The 20630-nt window shown below is 44.3% G+C and overlaps 1 protein-coding gene across 4 annotated transcripts in view; it reads left to right on the top strand.

Moving 5' to 3' along the window:
* The first annotated feature begins 6573 nt into the window (after nt 1-6573).
* Nucleotides 6574-20630, top strand: part of IQGAP2 (IQ motif containing GTPase activating protein 2) — a 902890-nt gene continuing 888833 nt past the window's right edge. For 3 of the 4 annotated variants that reach the window (XM_069223623.1, XM_069223606.1, XM_069223596.1), the window contains exon 1: nt 6574-6841. In XM_069223623.1, the coding sequence (XP_069079724.1) occupies nt 6793-6841 (49 nt within the window). In that variant the 5' untranslated portion in view covers nt 6574-6792. Of the gene's footprint in view, nt 6842-7363; nt 7385-20630 lie in introns of those variants that run through there. The other variant, XM_069223614.1, reaches the window with a different exon arrangement.

The following is a 20630-nucleotide window of genomic DNA, read 5'->3' as shown; positions in this document are numbered from 1 at the left end:
GTTGGCCACCGGAGAGCACAGGAAGACATGCCCTGGAGGGTACATAGAGTCAAGTATTTGGGCATCTACATCATCCATCATGAGAAGCAATTCTACGACCTTAACATGGGGAGGGTAATAGCTGGACTGAAACCCTCTATCCAGTTCCCAAATCCCCTACATTTATCACTAATCAGAAAGATAGCACTTTTTAAGATGGTGGTGCTGTGCATATGACATGCAAGGGGCCTTCTATATTTCCCAGAAAAGTCTTCAGGGAGCTAGATAAACTTATAGTGGAGCTTATATGGCAGGGCAAGAGGTGTAGAGTAGGCCTTTCCGCCCTCAGACGTGAATGGGAAAAGGGAGGCTTAGAGGTCCTGGACTTAGAATTGTACTATATGGCCATACAGACACAGCTGCAGCATGCAGTGCACTGGTTGGATGGTGACCTGAAGTGGGAATGGACATTCTTGGAGGGATCCCATAAGAGATACCAAATAGGGAACTGCTAATGCGAGGCACTGGAATACCCCATACGTTCCCACATTTAATCTGATTTATAGGCAGAATATGGGAGAAAGCGGTCAGGCAGGTGTTTGGCTGCTGTCACCTGTTGCACAAATTGCCCACACCATGGCAGTAGACATGTGGCAGGAAGAGGGCTGCATAATGCTGTCCAACCTTTACCCAGGGGGTAGATTCATTACTCTGCAAGAGGCCCATAAGTTGTTTAACCTGAGCACCGAATAATTTCTATTATATGCAAATGTGGCAGCTCAGCTAGACAATTATGGCCTACATTTCTGGAAGCTCCACAATCTACTCATACACTTGTCACACTGCTGGCAATGGCGGGAAGATGCAGGCTTAGAACACATTTATACCGAGCATTGCGATCCGACAAGCAACTGCAACCACTACGCATAGAAAGCACATGGCAACACCACAGCGTGGACCCACTTTCTACACAGGATTGGCTCACGATACGTACATGTGTGAAGGGGGTGGAGGTGCTTTCCCGGTTCAAACAGATACAATATAATTTCATACATATGACTTACCTCTCCCCCAAATACCTACACACCATATACCCATCTGGGACCGGAAATGCCTGAGATGCCAGGCATAGGTGACTAATTTATTCACATGGTCTGACACTGTCAATTGGTGACTGAATATTGCACAGATGTCCTGGCTCAACTAAGGGGGGGGGCACAGGCTGGGAAGTTCTACAAACAATTAGAAAATGCCTGTTAGGACTCCTCCTGGAGAACCCTAAAAATAAGCTCAGCATACACTACACCATTTTAGATCTAACATCGCAATCCACTGGTAGAGTCCGTGGGCCCAAACAAGAGAAGCTTGGGAGTCAGACATAGTGGAGTGGGCTGGGGCGGAAGAAGTTCATTTCAGGAGGACAAGAAAAGATGAAAAATCACAGGATGTCCTGACAGACTGGGCAGAAATGACTTGTGCGCTGCTTGAATATACACAGACGACAGGAAGGTACACCATTACAGCAGGAGGAGAGTGACTGAAATCCAATGTGGTAACAGTGTTTTTTTCTTTATTATCAGGTGCTTAGATATTATGGACTACTGTGACCTGAAAGTGTCAATTATTATAGACAATGGTGAAAAAGATATAATGTACCTATCATAGACACTTCGGGGGGATACAGGAGGAGAGAGTAAGGGATAGTGGTGATTATTGGCTTATCTGACTATGTTGTTGGGAGACTGACTGGGGTACATGTAGTCCTAATTACTTCAGTTGTTCATGTTGGAAATAATGATTGCAAATACTTGCCTGACATGTATATAAGTTGATCAATCAACTATTAAAATTAAATTTAAAAAAAAAACAATTCAAAAAGGAAAAGTTTGCTGCAATTGTGGCTAAACATGCCACACATATTGAGAACATTACTGAAGAACAGGACTTGGGCAATGACTCTACTAGACAGCACAACAGAGGTCATGATAGTTCGCCAGAATCTTATAGAACTTCTGGATGTGACACAAACTAACAACTTCCTTGAACTTGAAACTGCGGACTAGTTTGTAAACCTTGTCCCCACCCAACAGGGTTTACAAACTAAGAATTCAAGTTGAGGGGACATTGAGCACACAATCAAAGTGCTCTTCAGGGGAAGATTAACACTAAGTTGTGACATACAATTGGCAGAAAAAGATTGGCCACCTGAATTTATCCATACGCCCCCACAAGGGGAAGATGTCATTTTGCCTTCTTTAGCAATCCTTGTTCCAGACACAGTAAAAAAAAAAGTTTATGCCACAAGCAAACATTGAACACACAGAAATTCTTAGAGCATTACAGGCAACATGCTTGAAGCAAAACACATGCACACACATGACGATAAAACAGTTCTGGTAATCCTGGTCGTTCCTGGTGCCATTGGGTTTACCAATGCCACATTCAATGAAGTGGACACTGTATCCATAGCATACAAATCACACTTGTACTCCAACACTGAGGAGTGTTTGGCACCCACAGAAAAAATACTGATTGCTGTCCAAATAGCTGTCATAAAGGAGAGACCAAGGGAAAAGCATTACTTCCATTACCCTAATACCAGCACTTTAGGCTGTCACAAAGACAAGTGCTCTGAAAGCAAAAGCATTACATCCACGTTGGATTTAATAGGCTACCTCCTTAACTGCCACTAATGTTGATCATCTCCTTTACTTTCTTGGTTTGGGTGAGGTGCTGCTAGCTTGCCGACAAGGTCAGGCCAACAGCTTCCAGTCAGTTATGGACTGATTCAGTTACTGACACACAGTGGTACTGCCGCCCGAAGCCAAGTAGTCTTAGCCCCTGGTAAGAGTCCTACGACAATATTGTATGTTTTTCTCTAGGGATCATCAAATATATGTATTGTTTTCCCTGGCACCAAAGTCTTAAGTGGGGAAAAGGGAAGTCTTTGATAAGCTGGATTAAGGGGAGGAAAACAAGGTTATTTTTTAAACTTTGTATCAAAAATAGCCTCATATGTACAGGTTTTTTTTGTTAGATAAACACAGACACATTCCTTAGCAACCTGAGAGGGACCCAGTGTGAATTACCTATTCTAGGCAGGACCAGACAAAGAAGCAGACGTCTTCTCTTCTTTCACCAACTTCATTACCCCCTAACCCCCTCAAGTACAGGCACAGTTTGAATCTTCTGGTGGAATTTGGGCAGTATTAGTGTATAAGTGGCATTGGGAACTATCTACTGGGATCACATTTTGCTCCTACAGGATTTCACAACCTAAAGGAAGAAATAGGTTAGTGCCAAAGCATTACACTCAGGAAGGAGCAAGTCCAGCAAAGTGAGGGTCCTTGGGTGCCAGCTTTATGCACTCATTGGATAAGGATGGGGTAGAAGACTGCAGAACAGTCCAGTAGGACGCTGGGCATTGTGTCACCTCTGTCCATAATCATCAGATATTTACCATGGTAGCAAGGAGGGTATGGTCTCTGTCCTGTGGTTGGGCCTAAATACAGACTTAGTGGTATCAAGAAGGTGGTTGTTGTTGTTGAAGGGGGTGGCTAGGCATTTATCATTTTTCCTGTAACTTTTGAGGGGCACAGCTGCAAGGAGATAGGTTAGTTGTTGCCTATGATCTGCTGAGGGTTTGTTGAGGAAGGGGAGAAGTGTGGTATGTTTCCAGGCATCCTGGTGGGTGGATGTGATGATTGAGTCATTCGGAATCAGGATGAGGGCTGTCTTGATACAGTCCATTCATACTCTGATGAAGACTTGGTGAGGGCAGGGACTCCAGGGTGTATGGACTGCATGGTCAATGTGGTTTCCTGAGTGGTGAAAATGGGCACGATGGGACTCTGGGTGTTGGTTGAAATGGGCAGGAGGGCTGTGAGGGTGGTAGGGTCCAGTTGGGGCTCGATGGTGACACAGATGCTGGTGATCTTGTTGCTGAAGAATAGTGACAGTTGGGTGCACAGGTCCGGAGAGGAGGTTACCCTGGTGGAGCCTGCTGTTAGAGAGATGAAATATTTTACTAAGGCAAAGATTTTCTTGGCACTGTTGGTACTGCTTTCAATGTGGTCAGGGAGCACAGAGCATTTGGCGGCTCTCGTTTGCTGATGGTATGTGTTAGAGGATATATTTGTAGGTGCTCTTGTCAATTTCATCCTGACTTTGTATCCATCTGCTTTCAAGTTGCTTGCAGTGGTATTTGGTGAACCTGAGCTTGTCTGTGTACCAGCTTGCTTGTGGTCTGCTTCTCCTAGGTTTGTTGGCTTTGAGAGGAGCCAAGATGTCTGCACAGGCAGTGATCCAGGCATTGAAGCTGGAGATGGATTTGGAGAACTTGTTGTTGTATTGAGGCCAGTGATGTAGAAGTTCGGAACACCAAGATACTTCTGAGATCTAGTTCCAGCCCCACTGTGAAGATTTGTAGATGGTATTTGTGCTGCGGAGTAGATGCGTATGCTGCAGTTGATGAGGGTGTGGTTGGACCAGGTGATAGGTGTGGGCCTCTCTACTGTGATACTACTGAAGCTGATGAAGATGGATCTCCAGTAGGTGTCCTGCATCTTATGTGGTACCTTCAACTCGCTGGGTGAGTCTGAGGTTGAACAGGTCCTCAAGGAGGTTGGTCATGTTGGGATCTCGGAGGCCCTCCGGGTGATAATTGAGGACACAGAGGAGGATGAATATGCTGGAGTCGAGAATAAGGGAAACGACAAAGTCCACAGTAGTGCTGCTAAATTTGGCGTGGCATCTGGTAGGGACAGTAGACAAGGGTGCTGCTCAGGGTGTAGTTGGCATTGATGAAGAGTCTGAAGGTCAAATGTTTCATGTTGCTGGTAGTGCTTTCCAAGGTGGTTGAGCACTAGATGAATTGTTTGAAGATGACAGAGATTCTGCCTCTGGGTCACTTTATCCTGTGCTGCCCTCTGACATTATATCTCTGGGACTGCTTGTAGTAATGATTGGGGTTGAAAAGGCAGGTCCAGTGAGAGGTTGTGTAGCAGATCCCAAATTTCGGATGGTTATTTAGTGAGAAAGCAAGTGTTGAGGAGTACATACGAGAGGGAGGAGAGCTGTGCAGCGGGGTTTGACTGTGTGTGATCTTAACCTGCAGAGAAAGGAAGAACTATAATCCTGCCTTTATTTGACACTAGTAACTGTGTCCATACCCAGCAACATGAAATGAAATAAATCTGGGTATGATCATAGACTTCTGACGTTCCCATTGCCACCAACTAAACCAAGTCACAGGACATGCATCCTTCATTTTGTCAAGTCTTTGATTCAACTTTCTTCATCTAGGATTTCCACATACGTATTGGGCCACCATGTCTTCTTTAAGCTACACAAATGTTCTCTCCATAGAGTCCCCTCTTTCTCATCCAAAGACTACACAGGATCTAACATGCGGCATTAAGAAAGCTTTGCATTGTAGGTGCATTGTTAACACAGCACATCAGTGCGCCAATAGCTTCACTGGTTCCAACTGGCCAAACATCCCACCTACAAAGCACTCTGCATTTCCCACGTGGCCATTCATGGCAAGGGTGTAATCTTCATGCAAGAAAAACTTTAAAACTACTGATTGCATAAAACTTTTTGACTCTGGACTGGCACTTCAGCGGATCATCGCCTGCATGAAGAAATGGACCGATGGAACATAATTCTTCATGTAAGGAGCATAACTATGGTAGCTCCTTCTGGAAAAGACAAGAAAGATCCAAAATCTCCTGAAAATCAGGAAAGTGCTTAAGATTCAACTCTTCTCAAACAGACTATGTAGGACCACACCTACTAATAAACAGGTCCATTTCCGCACACAAGTTATCAGATATTTTTGGACCATACCCACCCAAGAACTGGAACTTGCTACCCCCACCCCACATGGATGCAGTTAGTACTCGTATTGAACAATATAAAAGACTTCGCACATAGGCCACACTCACAACCCCACACCCTCCAACAAACACAACTTGAAAGTCCTTTAATAACATTTATGGTATCAGACTTTCCTTTGGTCACCTTAGACGGGCTTAGATTAGCTAGGTCTGTGGTATGGACACTAAGTAATGTGTGAGCTGGAGGCAGCGAGGCTCTTCGTCCTAAGGGGTGGTCATAGTGACTAAAAAGAGGGCATTTGGATTGGGGCAGATGTGAATTAGCCAAAAGCTTACCAGAGTTTTGTCACGTGGTTGGTTTTGAGGGTGGCCAAGTGATCTGTTGAACCTAGCAAGCCAAAACGCCTCTGCCTCAGAGCACTAATGGCAGGGAAGGGAATGACATATTTGAACCAATACCTTCCCTACCCTAAGGAATATTGACAGGTATTCCACATCTCAAACAATAAAATTCAAAGCCTTGTAAACAGCACATTAGTTCTTCCTCAGAGGGGCCTGGATTCTTCGAAAAAACCTACCACACGTACACCACCGGCCCAAATGATGCGCAGCCTGGGTCAGACACACTGAAGGCGCTGCTGAAGTTCTCCCTCGGGTTGCAGTGCCCCCGGCCGACAGCAGGGGTCGCTGCGCTGTGCTACCCTGAGTAACGGGGCCGTGAGACGCCGTGGGAAGTGCCCGTGAGCTGCTGGCTGAGGAGGAGGAGGCTGCTGCAGAGTTCACACACGCACACACACCGCAGCCTCAGCAGAGCTTCGGGAGCAGCGCGGCCCAGAGCGCAACAGGCGGGGGCAGAGCTCATCGGAGTCCCGGAGAGGACGGAGGGGGTGAGCCCGAGGAAAGGTACCGAGTGTGAGACTGGGCGCAAGAGCAGCCGCTGAAGTTTTGGCAGAAGCATCAGCGGAGATACAGGATGCAGCATGAGGATCTACGCGCCTCCCTGCTCAGACCACGCTATGGCTGTAAGTAAAGCGAGAGTATTCTGGCGCCCCAAAAAGAAATCCAATGTTACATCTCTGCGCTGTGAAGAATATGTGGCTTTAGTTTCCGCAAGGGGGTGTTATGCATTTTGCTGCACAATTTATGGCAGTGGTTGGCTGGATTTTAAAGTTGTTGCACCTCCTCTGCGCCCTCAAGGTGCCTCTCGTGAAGACTCGCGGCACGCCAAGGGGGTGTTTCTGGCATGGGAAAGGTCAAACGCAGGAAGTCACAGGTGTGCTGCAGCTCCCTCGGGCGCGTGCTGCCCCTCTCGCGCCCGGCAGATCGCAGACAGGTGGCCCTGTAGATTGGCTCTGCAGCCACGGGGCTCCCCCTCCTCGGTGGATCAGCCGGGGGCCTCGCAGAAGAGCTGAAGTCCCCTCACCCCCGCCTCGTGGGTGGAGGCACCGCTCACCTGACCTGAGCATCCGGTGTGTGATCGCCCAGAGCGCCTGCGGCTGGTCACACGTGAGATTCCCGCCTGTGGTGATCTGCTGCGCCGTGGGGCTCCCTTTTCGTGGGCTGAGGTGAACCCTGCAGCTGCACTTGTTGGAAGGGCCACGTAGCCTTAGAACATATAATAAAATGTAACCTGCTAGTCCAGGCTGCATCTGTCTGATACAACATCGCACAGACCACACACATTTGCTACCTATCTGTTGTGCTTGTTTTGAGTGAGTTTCTCTCTGTGGGCGAGGGTTTTTTCGTGTTCCACCGTCACCTTGGGAGAGGAAGCACATGTTCGTGGAGTGAAAGGATGAGGGCCACTTAGTACCTGTAGGGCCTGTTGTGCCCCCGTCCCCTCTGCGGAAGGGCCCCCAGAGCTGCTTCGCGGCGCCCGCCCCCTGAGGCAGCCCTTGTTTCCGGTGATTCACGGCTCTGCCTGCCAGCGACATGTCCTCCAGGTCTGTCGCCGCACTTCACAGCAGTCTTTACTCCTACTGGACTAATGCTGCGCACGAAATGCCCTCGCCGGCCTTTTTAAATACCAGACAAGTTTAACCTAATTATCTATTGTTTTCTCGAGGGAAGTCTGTGTGATGGATGAAAGTAGACGTGTGCAAGAGACTCAGTATTTTCTGAATGCGAGATAAACAATTGGTAGTCTGAGACCCCGAATGCGAACTTGATCGTGTTTTTGCATTTTCTCTTGCCCGCCCGCTTTCTGTCTCCCCGGTCCTCCGTGGCTACCAGTGTTTTTCAAACAACCCGTGACAGGGTGTGAAAAGACAAACAAAGGCACCCTACTTGTCACCTCCACAGCCAGTGTGAGGGCCGGCCACTGCAGCCCCTCTGAGAGGTGATTTAAGAGCCCCTCTCAACAATGCATCAATAACTACTGTCAAGCACAGCAATACAATGTTTTTTTTCATTCGAGCCTTAACATTTCTGATTAAACCATAACGCACGTGGTTAACCGCTTTCTAAAGCCCGCTTTAGTCTTCCCTGTCAGTGAGTGAGTTTAGCAGGCCGTCGTGTTTACACACACCGAAGGGAGCCTCACTGACCGACGCAAGTTCTGCAGAGGGTGGTGTTCAAAGGGCTTCCTGCCAGACCCGACCCCGAGTAAGGATCCTCCCCTCCCCCCCCCCCCCCCCCCTTAGGCTAGAAACACGTTATTGTAATTGTATTTCTATAGCGCTTACTATCCCTGAAGAGATGTAGAAGCGCTTGTCGATGAGTAGCACGCTACTTCGGAACCCAAAAGGATTAGTGGTGTATTAGTATAGGGAAAAATGAGTTAATTTGAGCTGTGCACGTCTGAAACCAGAACATAATTCCTCTTTGCTCTCCCAGCTCCTGGTGCCTATGCGCCATGGCAGTAGCATTGTACACACGGGGTCCCGCCCTAGAGAGGTTAATGGCTGAACTGGGGTTAAAGTGAAGCGCGTGGCTAACATGCTGCTGAGTATGTCGGTCCAGAGTCCGAGCACAGCCAGGAAGTGATATGGAGCCTGTGTTTAAGAAGAGCAGACGCACTCCGTTTGTTTGGGTCATCCGAGATTGCATTGTCATGCGTGGATAACGCTAACTTTAATATCATAGCTAAAGAGACCTGCTGTGTTGAAGTCATTGCACTTTTGTGACACTGACGTTTCTGCTTCCCTGTCATTGGAGGGTGATCTGCTTGCTAATTATGGGCTGTCTTATGATGCACCTCCAGAATGCCATTGTACTTGTCAAGTATTTTACGATGCTTCTATCCATTTCCAAAACAATGTGTTGTCCTTCGGCTGCAAGTTATTTTGTGGCCTGCTCCCTGTCATTGGAGAGCGTTCTACTTGCTCACAATCAGCTCTTTCCTAACGTGTCTTTTCCAATGTCATTATCGGGTATTCTGCTTGCAGTTCTATTGTGATGTGCCTTTAAAGTGCCTGCAATGCTATTGCGATGTGTTTTCAGTGTCGTTGTAGGCTCTTTTGTTGGCTGGCTGCAGTTGGTTTGTGATGTGCCTTTATAGTGTCACTGTAGAGTGTTCTGATTGCTGCATTTCTCTTGTGATGTGCCTTTACAATGTCACTGTAGGGTCTTCTGCTTTCTGGCTGCATTCCTTTTTGATGTGCCTTAACTGTGTGTTGCAGGGTGCTGGGTGGTTTGTTTAAAGATGCTTCGATTCCTGTGTATGGCATGGTGCTTTGCCATTCTTATGTGTTCTACTTGCTGTCTGTGTGTTCTTTTATGGTGTAGCTGTAGATTGTCACAGCAAAGAGCTCTGTTTACTGGATATTTTATGATTTGTCTATGATGTACTTGTGCACTCCTGGCTAGTTGTCAGTTATTTCGTAATGCACCTGCTTACTTTAGTAGGGGGTTCTCGAGTTATTTTATGACACACCATTATAGCGTTCTTGCAGGTTGGTGTGAATGCTGGTTATGTGCACTTTTCAGTACTCTTTTTAAGTGTGTTTGGCTAATGCTTTGCATGGTAGATGCGGGTTCATTTACGATGCACAGATACCATTGCCATTGCAAGGTGATCCTCTTTCTGTTTTTGTTTTCTTATGCATCTTTACAGCATTGGATGCTACTGTGCTGGTAATGGGTAATTTTATGATGTTTCTGCACAGTGTTTTTGAAGGACGCTCTACTTGACTGTTGTGTGCACTCTTATAGCAGTTCACTGCCGGGTCCTTTGCTTGCTTGCTGTGCTTTCTGTTTTGAAGCACTTGTTCAGTGTTATTGGAGGGTACCATGCTTGTCGGATATGGGTTATTTTGTGGTACACCTGCACAGTGCTATTGCATGGTGCCCTTTTTTTCGATCTTAGAGTTCTTTTGTGATGCACCTGTACGGTGCCCAAGCAGTGTACTGTCCTGCCTGGCTCTGTCCTTCTGTGAGGCACCTGTACAAGGTCTGTATTGAGTGCTCTACAGGTTGGCTGTGGGTTCTTTTGTGATGCTCCTGTTCAGTGTGCAGAATGATCTGGCTGTGGTCCTTTTATGACATGCCTGCAAAAAGTAATCGCAGGGTATCCTGCTTGCTGGCTGTGAATTATTTTAAGATGGATCCGTCTTGGGCCATTGCAGGGTGATGTACTTGCTGGTTTGGGGTTCTTCAATGACGCACCTGTACATTTCGTTGTAGGGTTGTCCACTTCCATCTAAATTATTGCTTCTGAAATGGCAGTCATTCTATAATGTGTTCTTTATGATAAGTACATTTCAATGTAACCTCGACTGCGTCTACCTAGGACATGCCAGTCGTTCAAAAACGTGTTCCTCATCACAGGAAAAGCTTGATGTAACCTTACTGTATCTCACTCGCGCTCCTAGAAGCAGTTTAGTTCTGCAGTAGTTGCTGTTCAGGGTCAGGAAAAAAGTAGGACTTTAGGAATACATACTTGCACCCTGGTGTCTGCAAAGTGCCGTGGTGCCTGGATTCTGGGTAGAACCTAAAGGTGGGCGAGCTAACAAATAAACAGGGAGAGGCGAACTGACGGTCTAGCATGGCTCTAAGAGCCTGTGCATGAGCCAAACCCTTAACATGTTTGGCGTGTGAACTGTGTAGTGAACACCATACAAAAATAAGAAACCCTGTATTTGTTTAACATGCAGAAGTGTTTTAACTTTGTACATCATATAATATCACTGCACTGAGAGGCATTTTTTAAAGGCTACGGTTTTTAAAAATGAACTTAAAAATAGTCATGCCCCCACTGCACCACCATCAGTGAATTAAGAAAGCTTACCAAAAAGTGATGGATGGAATGTTTGAAATAATCCCAACCACTGGTAATTACTCGGGACACATTCCCTTATCAGTTTGGACCCAGCCATATGCAAATCAGTGTCGAACTAAGAGGCAAGTCAGTGGTAATGTGCACCCTAGACATGGGGTATGTTTTTACATGGAGCAACATGATATTCTATTTAAACCAGACACAATAGAAGCTCTTGTATATTACACACCCTGAACTTGCATATTTCCTAGTGCTCTCAAATGCAATAACAAGCATTTGCAATGCAACGGGTCTTGCATTTGCTCGTGTTAGAGCTATTAACGTTGTAAACTCCTAACCAGACTTTTCTTGCCACATAAACTAATAATGAAAGTAAAACAGTTTCACATATGCAAGCCAATGGTCACCATGAGTGTGAAGGAGACACAGAAAAGGAAACAGAAGTTCGCTCACAGTGAAATTTATCGTCAAAACTGCAATTATCCCTGTTACGGGCAAAAGAGCAATTATCCATGAAACCAGTAAAAGTGCAATTATCCATGTAACAGGATCAATGTCATACAAAGCGCGCAACTTGTGCCCAGAGACATCGTGCTGCACAGGAAATGAAAAGATAAAGTAGTCCAGAAACTGACTGAAAACACAGAGCCTCGTATGTTTTCAGTAGTTTACCGGTGTGTTTGAGGAATGCTGAATGCCAGAAAAGTCATGATGTATGCATACCTTCCACAAAAGGAATCAATCAATTTTGTTTTTTTAAAGGCAAGCCCACAAACTAAGGAAAGTGAAGGGTGTGGCATGGGTGTGGTTAAAAGCCCACATAGAAATTACAACATGCTCCAGAGCGCTTGCCCCTAAAAAAAGGAGGCATGGTGAAATAAAGTATTTGCCTATAACCCCACAGAATTATTTCAAGTGGGAAAGCCTGGAAAACCCCCAGGTTTTCTCATTTCACGTTGTGCCACTCAACCACTGGATGGGTATCTCTTTCTCTGTTCTGTTTTAAACTAAACTTAATGCCTTTCCTTTAATTCCTGGAGCATTAGGTTAGAGCGTGCGTGGCAGGAGAAGCCACAGGCAAGCTTGGCTCTTTTGGGCACCAGATTTCAAGGGGGCATCGAGCTGAGCCAGAGCCAGCATCTGTCTTAAGGCTCGCTTGAGCTTTGGGTAGCTCACCCACCTCTACTAAAAGCCAGTTGTCAATATTCACAAAGAATATACCTGTGTCCTTGAACATTGCAGTGGACGATTTTTTCAAATTTTCTCCCCTTGTCATCAGGGCTGAACAGCCCGGTTTATTGTACCAGGCACTTTCCTGGTGAGCTGGAGCCCTTGGAGGCCGGTTTTGAAAGCCCAGGGCTGAGTTGTTGAGAGAGAAAGGGGGAGTAAGAGCTAAAATGGTCAGGTAAGATAAGGAAAGAGAATGGCTGGTTGGAAAAAGTGAGATTGCGGAAGAAGACGCAGGGAGCAGAGCGGGCTGAGCATTTTTCCAGGGCTGCTTATGGTTTCTCAGTCCAGTCCTGCTTGCCATTGATATTGATCATTTTCGCTTGTTTGTAAGAAATGTTGAGGCCTGTTATTCTTCTGAAAATCTCTTGTTCTTGTGTTGTAGTAAATAATTTAATATATTCTGTCAATTAGGATCATGAATGTCACAGAGATATCCCCCTCATCACTCCATACAGTGTCCTCTTTATTCCTCTGTAACCTTGGAGTCTGTCACATTTTACATTATGGGCTCGATTCCTTTGTTAAACCTATTCAGTTATAAGCATCAATTTGGACACGAGTCATAGTTATAATAAGGGACATCGGAATTATGCAGAAATGAAGGAATGGATTGTGCAACAAACGAGCATATTATACAACTTGAAAATGCAAATTATGTAGCACATTGGTGTATTCTTTCAATATTTTGTCACTTAACATACAGCAAACTGTGAGCAAACTTTTACCTCGTTAGAACTAGTTTAACAATCAAATACAACAATGAATTCCTGGAAGGTGACTAGTTAAACCTTAGCAAAAGGTCAGCTGCTGCACTGCACCAGCTGTGGCATTGTAAGTAACTTTTGATCCCTTTGAGCTAGGCACATTTTTTTTAGCTGAAATTATACACCTCATGGTAGATTTTGTGGCAAGTGTGGTAAATAAATAATTTTATGTAAAACACACCCACCGCAGAATTGCACAATTATAACTAATACGGTAAAACCATTTGTTTGTGTCACGTCTACCACATCAAAGTGTAGAGCCAATGGTGGCATGTTTTCCACATCAGGCAAAGTTAAATTCAGTTACCATCCCACTGATGGGACAACCATTGCCAGGGCAGTGGCCAGTGGTTCATTTGTAAAAGAGTAAGTGCCAGGGCCCAACTTTTGGCTATGAAGCCTGCTTGTCAAATGCCAAAGTTGCATAGTTGTGATTCTACCTTATGCCTCTTTTCATCCATTATCAGGCACTCCCTGCCCCTTTGTCTCTCTCTTGCAAGTTCTTATTCGTCCATGATTTCTCCCTTTGCTACAGTTTTCCATCTTTCTCTTTCCCCCCTTGTTGCTCTGGAACAAAGTCTGAGGAAAAATAAGTGCCAGTCCCCAGAAATGAGTGTTGATGGATCCCACCTGCACCACCGGCTCCAATATGGCACTATTAGTGGCAGTATCTGAGTCCCCACTGCTGATGAACATTGCCCTACCATTTAAGCAGCTCAGGAACTTTTAAAGTTCTATTTGTGCTCAAGGCCTTTTCAGTCGCAGTCGCACACATGAAACCACAATCTGACTATGAAAAGAAAGCTCCATCACTGTCAGACCAAACCCTTGGGGAAGTTGTTCCTGGCTGGGGTGTGGCAGCCTATTGCATTTGATTTTCAAGACTATGCAGTGGCACTGCAAGGGTGCTAGGGCAAAATGCAAGTAAAGATAATGCCCCCTGGCTCCTTCTAAGTAGTAGGAGATGGCCATACTTGGGATACAGTGAATTCCTTACGCCCTTGGGCCCTGGAGCCGAGGCACATGCTGCTCTATTTCCATGTTTATTGATTTGTTTTGCAAATTGCTGGGTAAGAAATCTTGAGGCCACAACTAGCAACGAGGAGCATCAGGAGCCTGAAGCAGCTCAGGAAGTGGAATCCAAACAAATGTGATCTGAAGCATCTCTGCTCTGTATTCCTCTAGTGCTGCTCCTGTTGATGTCTGAGGTCCGCACAGTGCATGCCTAACCAGTTCAGTCTTCAGGTGCCTTCTGAATGCTGGGTGGTTCGACTCTGCTGTCCATCTGGGATTCAGTCCTTTCCAAAGTTAGGACCCTGGCCCGGTGATCAGCTTCCGTTTGAATGTTTTTGTTGGATGGAGTTTCTACTTTGTCAAATTTAATGCTCCTTGTTTGACTTTACTGTGGTGCTAGATTTTAAAGGTAGGTGGGTCCTATGTTTCAGTAAGCCTCGTCGGTGGTACCCAGGTCTTTTAATGTAATTCTGGATTCCGCAGGAAACTAGTAAAGCGCTTCTGAGGCTGATTTCACAGTCTACTTTCTAGAGGCTAAAACAGAGTCTAGCGTCATAGTTTTGTAGTCTTAAGGCACACTGTAAACCACACTAGAATAATCCCGTCAACCCATTACATAGGGTTTTCTCCTTTCTACTCAATGGTTTATTTGCATGATTAGCCAGATCTTCCTGAGCAAGGTTAGTTGTAAGTTTACTCCACTAACTACAGCATTAACGCTTGGGGCAAATGAGAGCTGTCCATCAAAGATGATTCACAGGTTTTATTTAACCTTTTGAGATATAATTATGGGATGGCCAGGCTCTTGGACCAGTCAAAGGATCACTTATCATTGTCAGATCCACCCAGTACCAGGATCTCTGATTTGACCCATTCAGGTAACAGAAAGGTTTTTTTTTTTGTCCAATAGAATGTGCCGTAGCTGTGCTGCTAGATGCTGGATTGGTAGTCTTGTCTGTCAAGCACTGGTGAACTGTCTGTCCCAAATTATTTCTTCTGAAATGAACTAGCGTGCACCAAAACCCCACTGAGAAATATGGTTTCGTGGTGTGCTGCTTTCCTGGTGCAGCAGAGAAAAATATTTTTTTTCGTTTTCCCCGAGCTCTGTCTCCTGCTTCCCCTGTTCAATATTCTGCACTGGCTGTTGTGCACTATGGAGGGGTATATATCACTGCTAGTGTATATGTAAGCAAATCACAGAATGAAGATTAGGATACTTTCCTAGTTCCAGATACTTTGAGCGAGCCCTGAACATACAGCCAACAATGCCGGAATATGCAAGTAAGTGGCTTTGAGGGCACCCACAAAGCTTGCTACAACTAGTTGCCTGACACGTGTACACATCTGCCAGGCAGCGGCCTCATGTACCAAATGAGAAGACAGGTAATGAGCAGGGTACAGACCTCTGGCCTCACCCTTCAAACTCCCACCTCTCTGAAGATAATCCACTCACCTAGCCCACTCATGCCGCTTTACTCTCAGATATTAATATTACTTTTGAAATTGTGGCTCGCTGGGGGCCACTGTTGATTCTGGAGCACCCCATGGGTTTCCAAGGCGCCGTGTTGAACCGGTGTGTGTCCGTGCTATCGGCTCGAGCTCCGTCCGCAGTAGCTGGAGGTGTCCCCCAGGGTTCCACACTAGCTCCTCTGCTGTTCGGTCTTTACCTGGAGCCAGTGAGGTTGATCTGTGGCGCTACGGACGTGTTCCTCACTAGTATGCTGATGACAGCCATGCCATCATTAAAGCCTCCTCGATAAAGGAAATCCTCATTCTGCGTAAAGTTCTCATCAAGCTTCAAGCGTGTATGACAACTTCATACAACTGCACACATTATTCTTTACTGTTACACGTAATCTGTTATACTTGTACAGCTCTCACATACTCCCGAGTTACACAGCGCTATAAAAAAAACTCTTGAATAAAATAGTGAAGCCACACTGCTCTCCCTACATATTTCCACAAACCGAATCTAACCCCTCTGTGTTGACAACTTTGGAAGTCTTGTGCAAGCCTTCCCGGGCCTTCCGGATCACCTGCACTGAAGTGTTGATTGTAGATAGCGCACTATATAAATGGCAAATGACAACATTTGTTGCCTACACCAGTGTGAAATGTGTTCTTGGCAAACACTAACGAGTTTCTGGTCTAACCCGAATCGCAAGATTTCATTTATTTATTTTTTTGCAAAACCATTGTATGTTTCGAATGCCCCTACAATGTATCCAGGATAGCAGAATCCTGTGCCAGACTGTAACACCCACAGCTAGTTGTCTTTCAACTATTTCAAAGACAGAAACGTGTTCTTTTGCATTCAAATGTTATTGAAAAACAGCAGACTGTTTTGTAGAACCCCCGTTGCCTTGTGTAATTGTAAGTTATAGTGTTGTGGGGTCGTTGGGACTGCCCCCGGCTTTATAAATGAACCAAGCAACTTGAACGTAGGGCACTATAGTGTCATTAATTCTGCGAAAATATGAGGAGGGATTCGGGCCTCTGTGCCAGAACTTAGAACAGTTGCCAAGTGCTTGACTAACCGGAGCTGGTTGCTTTTCAACACATTCTTGATATGTCCCACCGTTGCCTTCGGGCCTTTGGAAATGTATAACTGAAGGGAAGGCCGATATAACTAACCAGTGAGCTCTGTAGCTGTGCTTATCTGAATGTTCCTTACAAATAAGGAACTATCCCTAGTGTTGGTGAATTTTAGTTCTATAAAATATTTCTCTGGGATCCGCATTGAAAGTGAAGCAGAAAGATCTGTAAATCAAAGTTAGACTTGAGGTATAAAGCGCGTCTTCACGTGTCTTGACATTTTTGATAATAGAGCGAAAAAATGTTTCGTTTGATTCGCATGTTTAGATCTTTTGATGCCTATATATTAATGATTGTGGCATCTCGTTGGGGAAAAAATCAATGGAAAGTAGAGGGTTATTTTGACGCATCTCGAAATAAACTGAAGGTACCTACAAAGGTTGAGTCCACATCTGGTTACTGGAAGGAGAGGTGTAGAGGGTCCACCATCCCTTTGTTGGAATAGAGAGCACAAAGAAGCAACAGCAGGCGTGTGGAGCCTGGACACTGGGGAGAGCGGACCACAGGTCTTTGCTTCAGTTTGTCACTCATCTCCTTTTATGGCTGTTGCCTGGTTGTATCTGCAAGCCTTGTAGACTCTTAACCTATCTAAGAAAAGGGGTGCACCGAGCAAAGGGGGAGAGTGCAGGAAGCCTATATGGGACATATATAGTGAGACAACGGGAGATGAGGAGGTTACGTAAAATGCGGTGTTTCTCTTTGGTGAAGAGATGCAGCTTCAGTTTCTTTCTGAATTGCAGGAGGGTCTTAGTCAGAAACCTAATTATTAATATATTTTTTAAAATTGGTGACCCTCATATTACACGTCTGTTTAAGTTGCTAGAATATCTGTTTCTGAATTGTTATGCTGACTTTCGTAGCACAATGCTATCAACGACATCAGGCTAATATTAGGACTTTTTATTTACAGAGAAAGAAGGAAAACTGCATATCCTTTGGGGCTTGGAGATCGTGGACCAATGAGGATACAAGTGTAGTCTAGCAATAGTATCATGGAGGAGATGTAACCTAGGAAGCATTGAGAAAAGTAGCTATCGCTCTTTGTCAATGCATCCCGTAAAATACTAATTCTCTTGATGGGTAATAGAAGGCTTAATCTGCAAAAATGTCTAAAGACTCTTGGCCTAATGTTTCAAAGGCTTTGTTTCCATTCCATGTCTGTGGTGAAATATGCTAGTGCATATAGGCTTCTGTTCTTTAAATTTAGTATTCATTGCCTGAAAATAGAACACAAAATGAGAATATTAGAAGTGATGGAAATTCGGAACATGTTCGTGTTGAGGGGACCTGGTATTACCCTTCAGTGTGTTGAAAAATATTAGCTTTCTTTTCACATCGGTTTAGAACATATGTGGAAATAAGTGAAACTTCCTGTTCTATACATTGTAAATTTGTTTTCTTGAATTAACTAATGATGCTCAATTGGAGTAAAAAGATCCTCAATCCGAATGGAAGGTTGTTCTCATGTTGCTTACTTACTATTCTTTAAAGGAAAATGTTTGTGGCTGTAACCTCCATGCTTTAATGCCTACCCTCAGGCTAAAGTTAGAAGGGCAAGGAGGTTTTTTTTACAGAAACTGTATGCTATAGAGAAGTGCTCATCGGGTTTGTGGTTTGTCAAGTTTATGGATGTGATGTTGAGGGAATTCTGTGAAAACTGATTTAACAGCTATTGTGGTTCTTCTGCAAATATAGAATGTGGGTCATTTTTTTTCTTTTGGAACTTTAGGATTTAGGCATTACAATCATCTGGTCACCAAGTCAATATTGCTGTCCATCTTTGTAAATCTTTGTAAATCTTAGACCACATCATGGAGCCCAAAAGCAATGTCTACTTCCCAACATTGTACATACAGCACAATAACAACTTTCACCATCTACCCACTCATGTTAAGTCCTTTGATTGTTTCTTGAGATAACATCTTGAGAAGTCCCCCTTACATTTATGTCTACTTTGCATCGGTTGGATGTCTGCACATGTATCAGCAGTCACTATACTATGCTGTGTCTTTCAGCCAAATCTGTCTTAAGCAGAAGTCCCTTTACCGGGTCATGGTTAGCCTGCTTTTCACTATCGGTAATGAGGGGCAATTCATCTTCTCATGGCGGTAGCTACCTTTTACAGAGTATCCCAAAGACACCCTCAATTCGTTTCAGTGTGGTCATCTTGTAATTTCATTAATGCCGTTATTTACACTCTCCACTTCTTGTTGTTGCCTGAATGCCTTCATACCCAGATATGACCATTCTACATTGATAAACTCAGCTGTGTATAATAACTGTGGTGTGGAATGTGTGTTACAAGGCAGCTGTTTAGTATATACTTTTGAGATATTTAAAGTTAATTCATTTATGCCTGTAGTTCAGTGATATTGTCTGTGCACAGCAATATTTCCAAAAGTAGTTGCTCTTGAGAGCTTTTTCAGCTATCTATGTTCACTACTGTGACTTCTGACTATAGGAGGTAGTCTGTACCATCATAATACGGGTATACATCCTGAGTTACATTTCAGTAGTTTTTACCTAGTTGAGAAACTACAGGCACTGAAGCCTCTGCCTAAACGTTTTTATTCAAATATTCCTTAAGACAGCACTAATCAATAGATATATATTGGAAAACCATTAACTCCAGAAGCAATTGTTGTCTTAATATTTAGCTCTGCTTCTCGGTAGAGGGTAGACAAAACTTTCAATACCATTGATTCTGATATGTGGAGTTCTTGTTGTTTCCCAAAGTGCCAGAGAAACATAGATGATTAGACTGACTTAAAAAGTATTTTATTTCATAGATGTCAGTAGTCTTCACTGGGTGTAGATGGTTCACTCGGTTGAGCTGCCACTGCTAGTGCAGAAACGGAATGCTCCTTTTTATCACCCAAAGAGTAGAGAATACTATAGTTATGGTTTCCATTGTATGTGACTAACACTGCGAGGATGGCTACTAGGCATGAATTGGCTAGAATGGGGCTTTTAGTTACCGAACTAAAGAGTTTTCCACTATCATTGCAAACTGAGAATTCATAGGTGAATTTCCCAGTGACCCGTGAATGCAAAAAATCCAAAACGAAGGAGTCTAGATCTAAATAGCAGCAATAAAAAATGAACAATGAGAATTTAGATCAGAAGCCAAAATGCTTTATAGGGGCTAGCACTGTTAAGATGTCTGCCCCATTTCCAGTCACTGGAGTCTCTGTGTAACAGACGTCTTTGGATTCCTGTCCATTGCTCTGCCTGAAAGCAAAGGGGCCACTCAAGACCAGAGTGGTTAAGACTGACCATTCGTACGCTTACTCAATCACTGAATCCCCTCAGTACTTCCCTAATGTTGTTGTCTAATGAAATTAAGCTCTCTGTCTTGTCACTTGGTAGGCGTTAATGAAAAATACCCCATTAACTATAGACCTTGAGGTTTTTGGTAGTCTGAAAAAAATGAGCCTCACTACAAACATTGACAGTGTAAGCAATGACTGAAATATTTACTTTTTGTCTTTGTTGCACATCGAGTCTGTAAAGCAGTGTTTCCCAACCCGTGGTCCGGGGACCCAAAGCCTCCTTAGGGGGTCCATGACTGCTTAGAAAATTAAATAATCTTAACAGATTAATAAAGTGTAAATAAATAAAGTGGCTTCATGTATAATTAAATTTTTTAAAACATACTGTAAATGTGAAGACATTTGAAACTAGAGGCTAAAAATTAAAATAGTATCATCAGATTGGTGAGTGTGAGCAGTACAGGTGCATCAAACAGAATATATAGGACTGACAATGTGTGGTTTCAGTTACATTTAGAAAAGCTCCAGCCCTCCTAATAATCTTATTTTTTTTAATTTGTTTGCAAATTAAATAAACTGTGTTATCATTTGTGTATGTGCCTGAATGCTTGTTTCCATATTTTTTGTTTATTGTTTTGTGCCTCAAATCATCAACCGTGTTTGGGCTGGGTCCCGGTCTTCCAGTAATGACTCAGTAGGGGGCTGCAGTTTTCCAATA

This window comes from Pleurodeles waltl, chromosome 1_1 (assembly GCF_031143425.1).
Source record: "Pleurodeles waltl isolate 20211129_DDA chromosome 1_1, aPleWal1.hap1.20221129, whole genome shotgun sequence".
NCBI lineage: Eukaryota > Metazoa > Chordata > Amphibia > Caudata > Salamandridae > Pleurodeles > Pleurodeles waltl.
The sequence above is the reverse complement of the archived record's forward strand: the minus strand, read 5'-3'. Positions and strand labels throughout refer to the sequence as shown.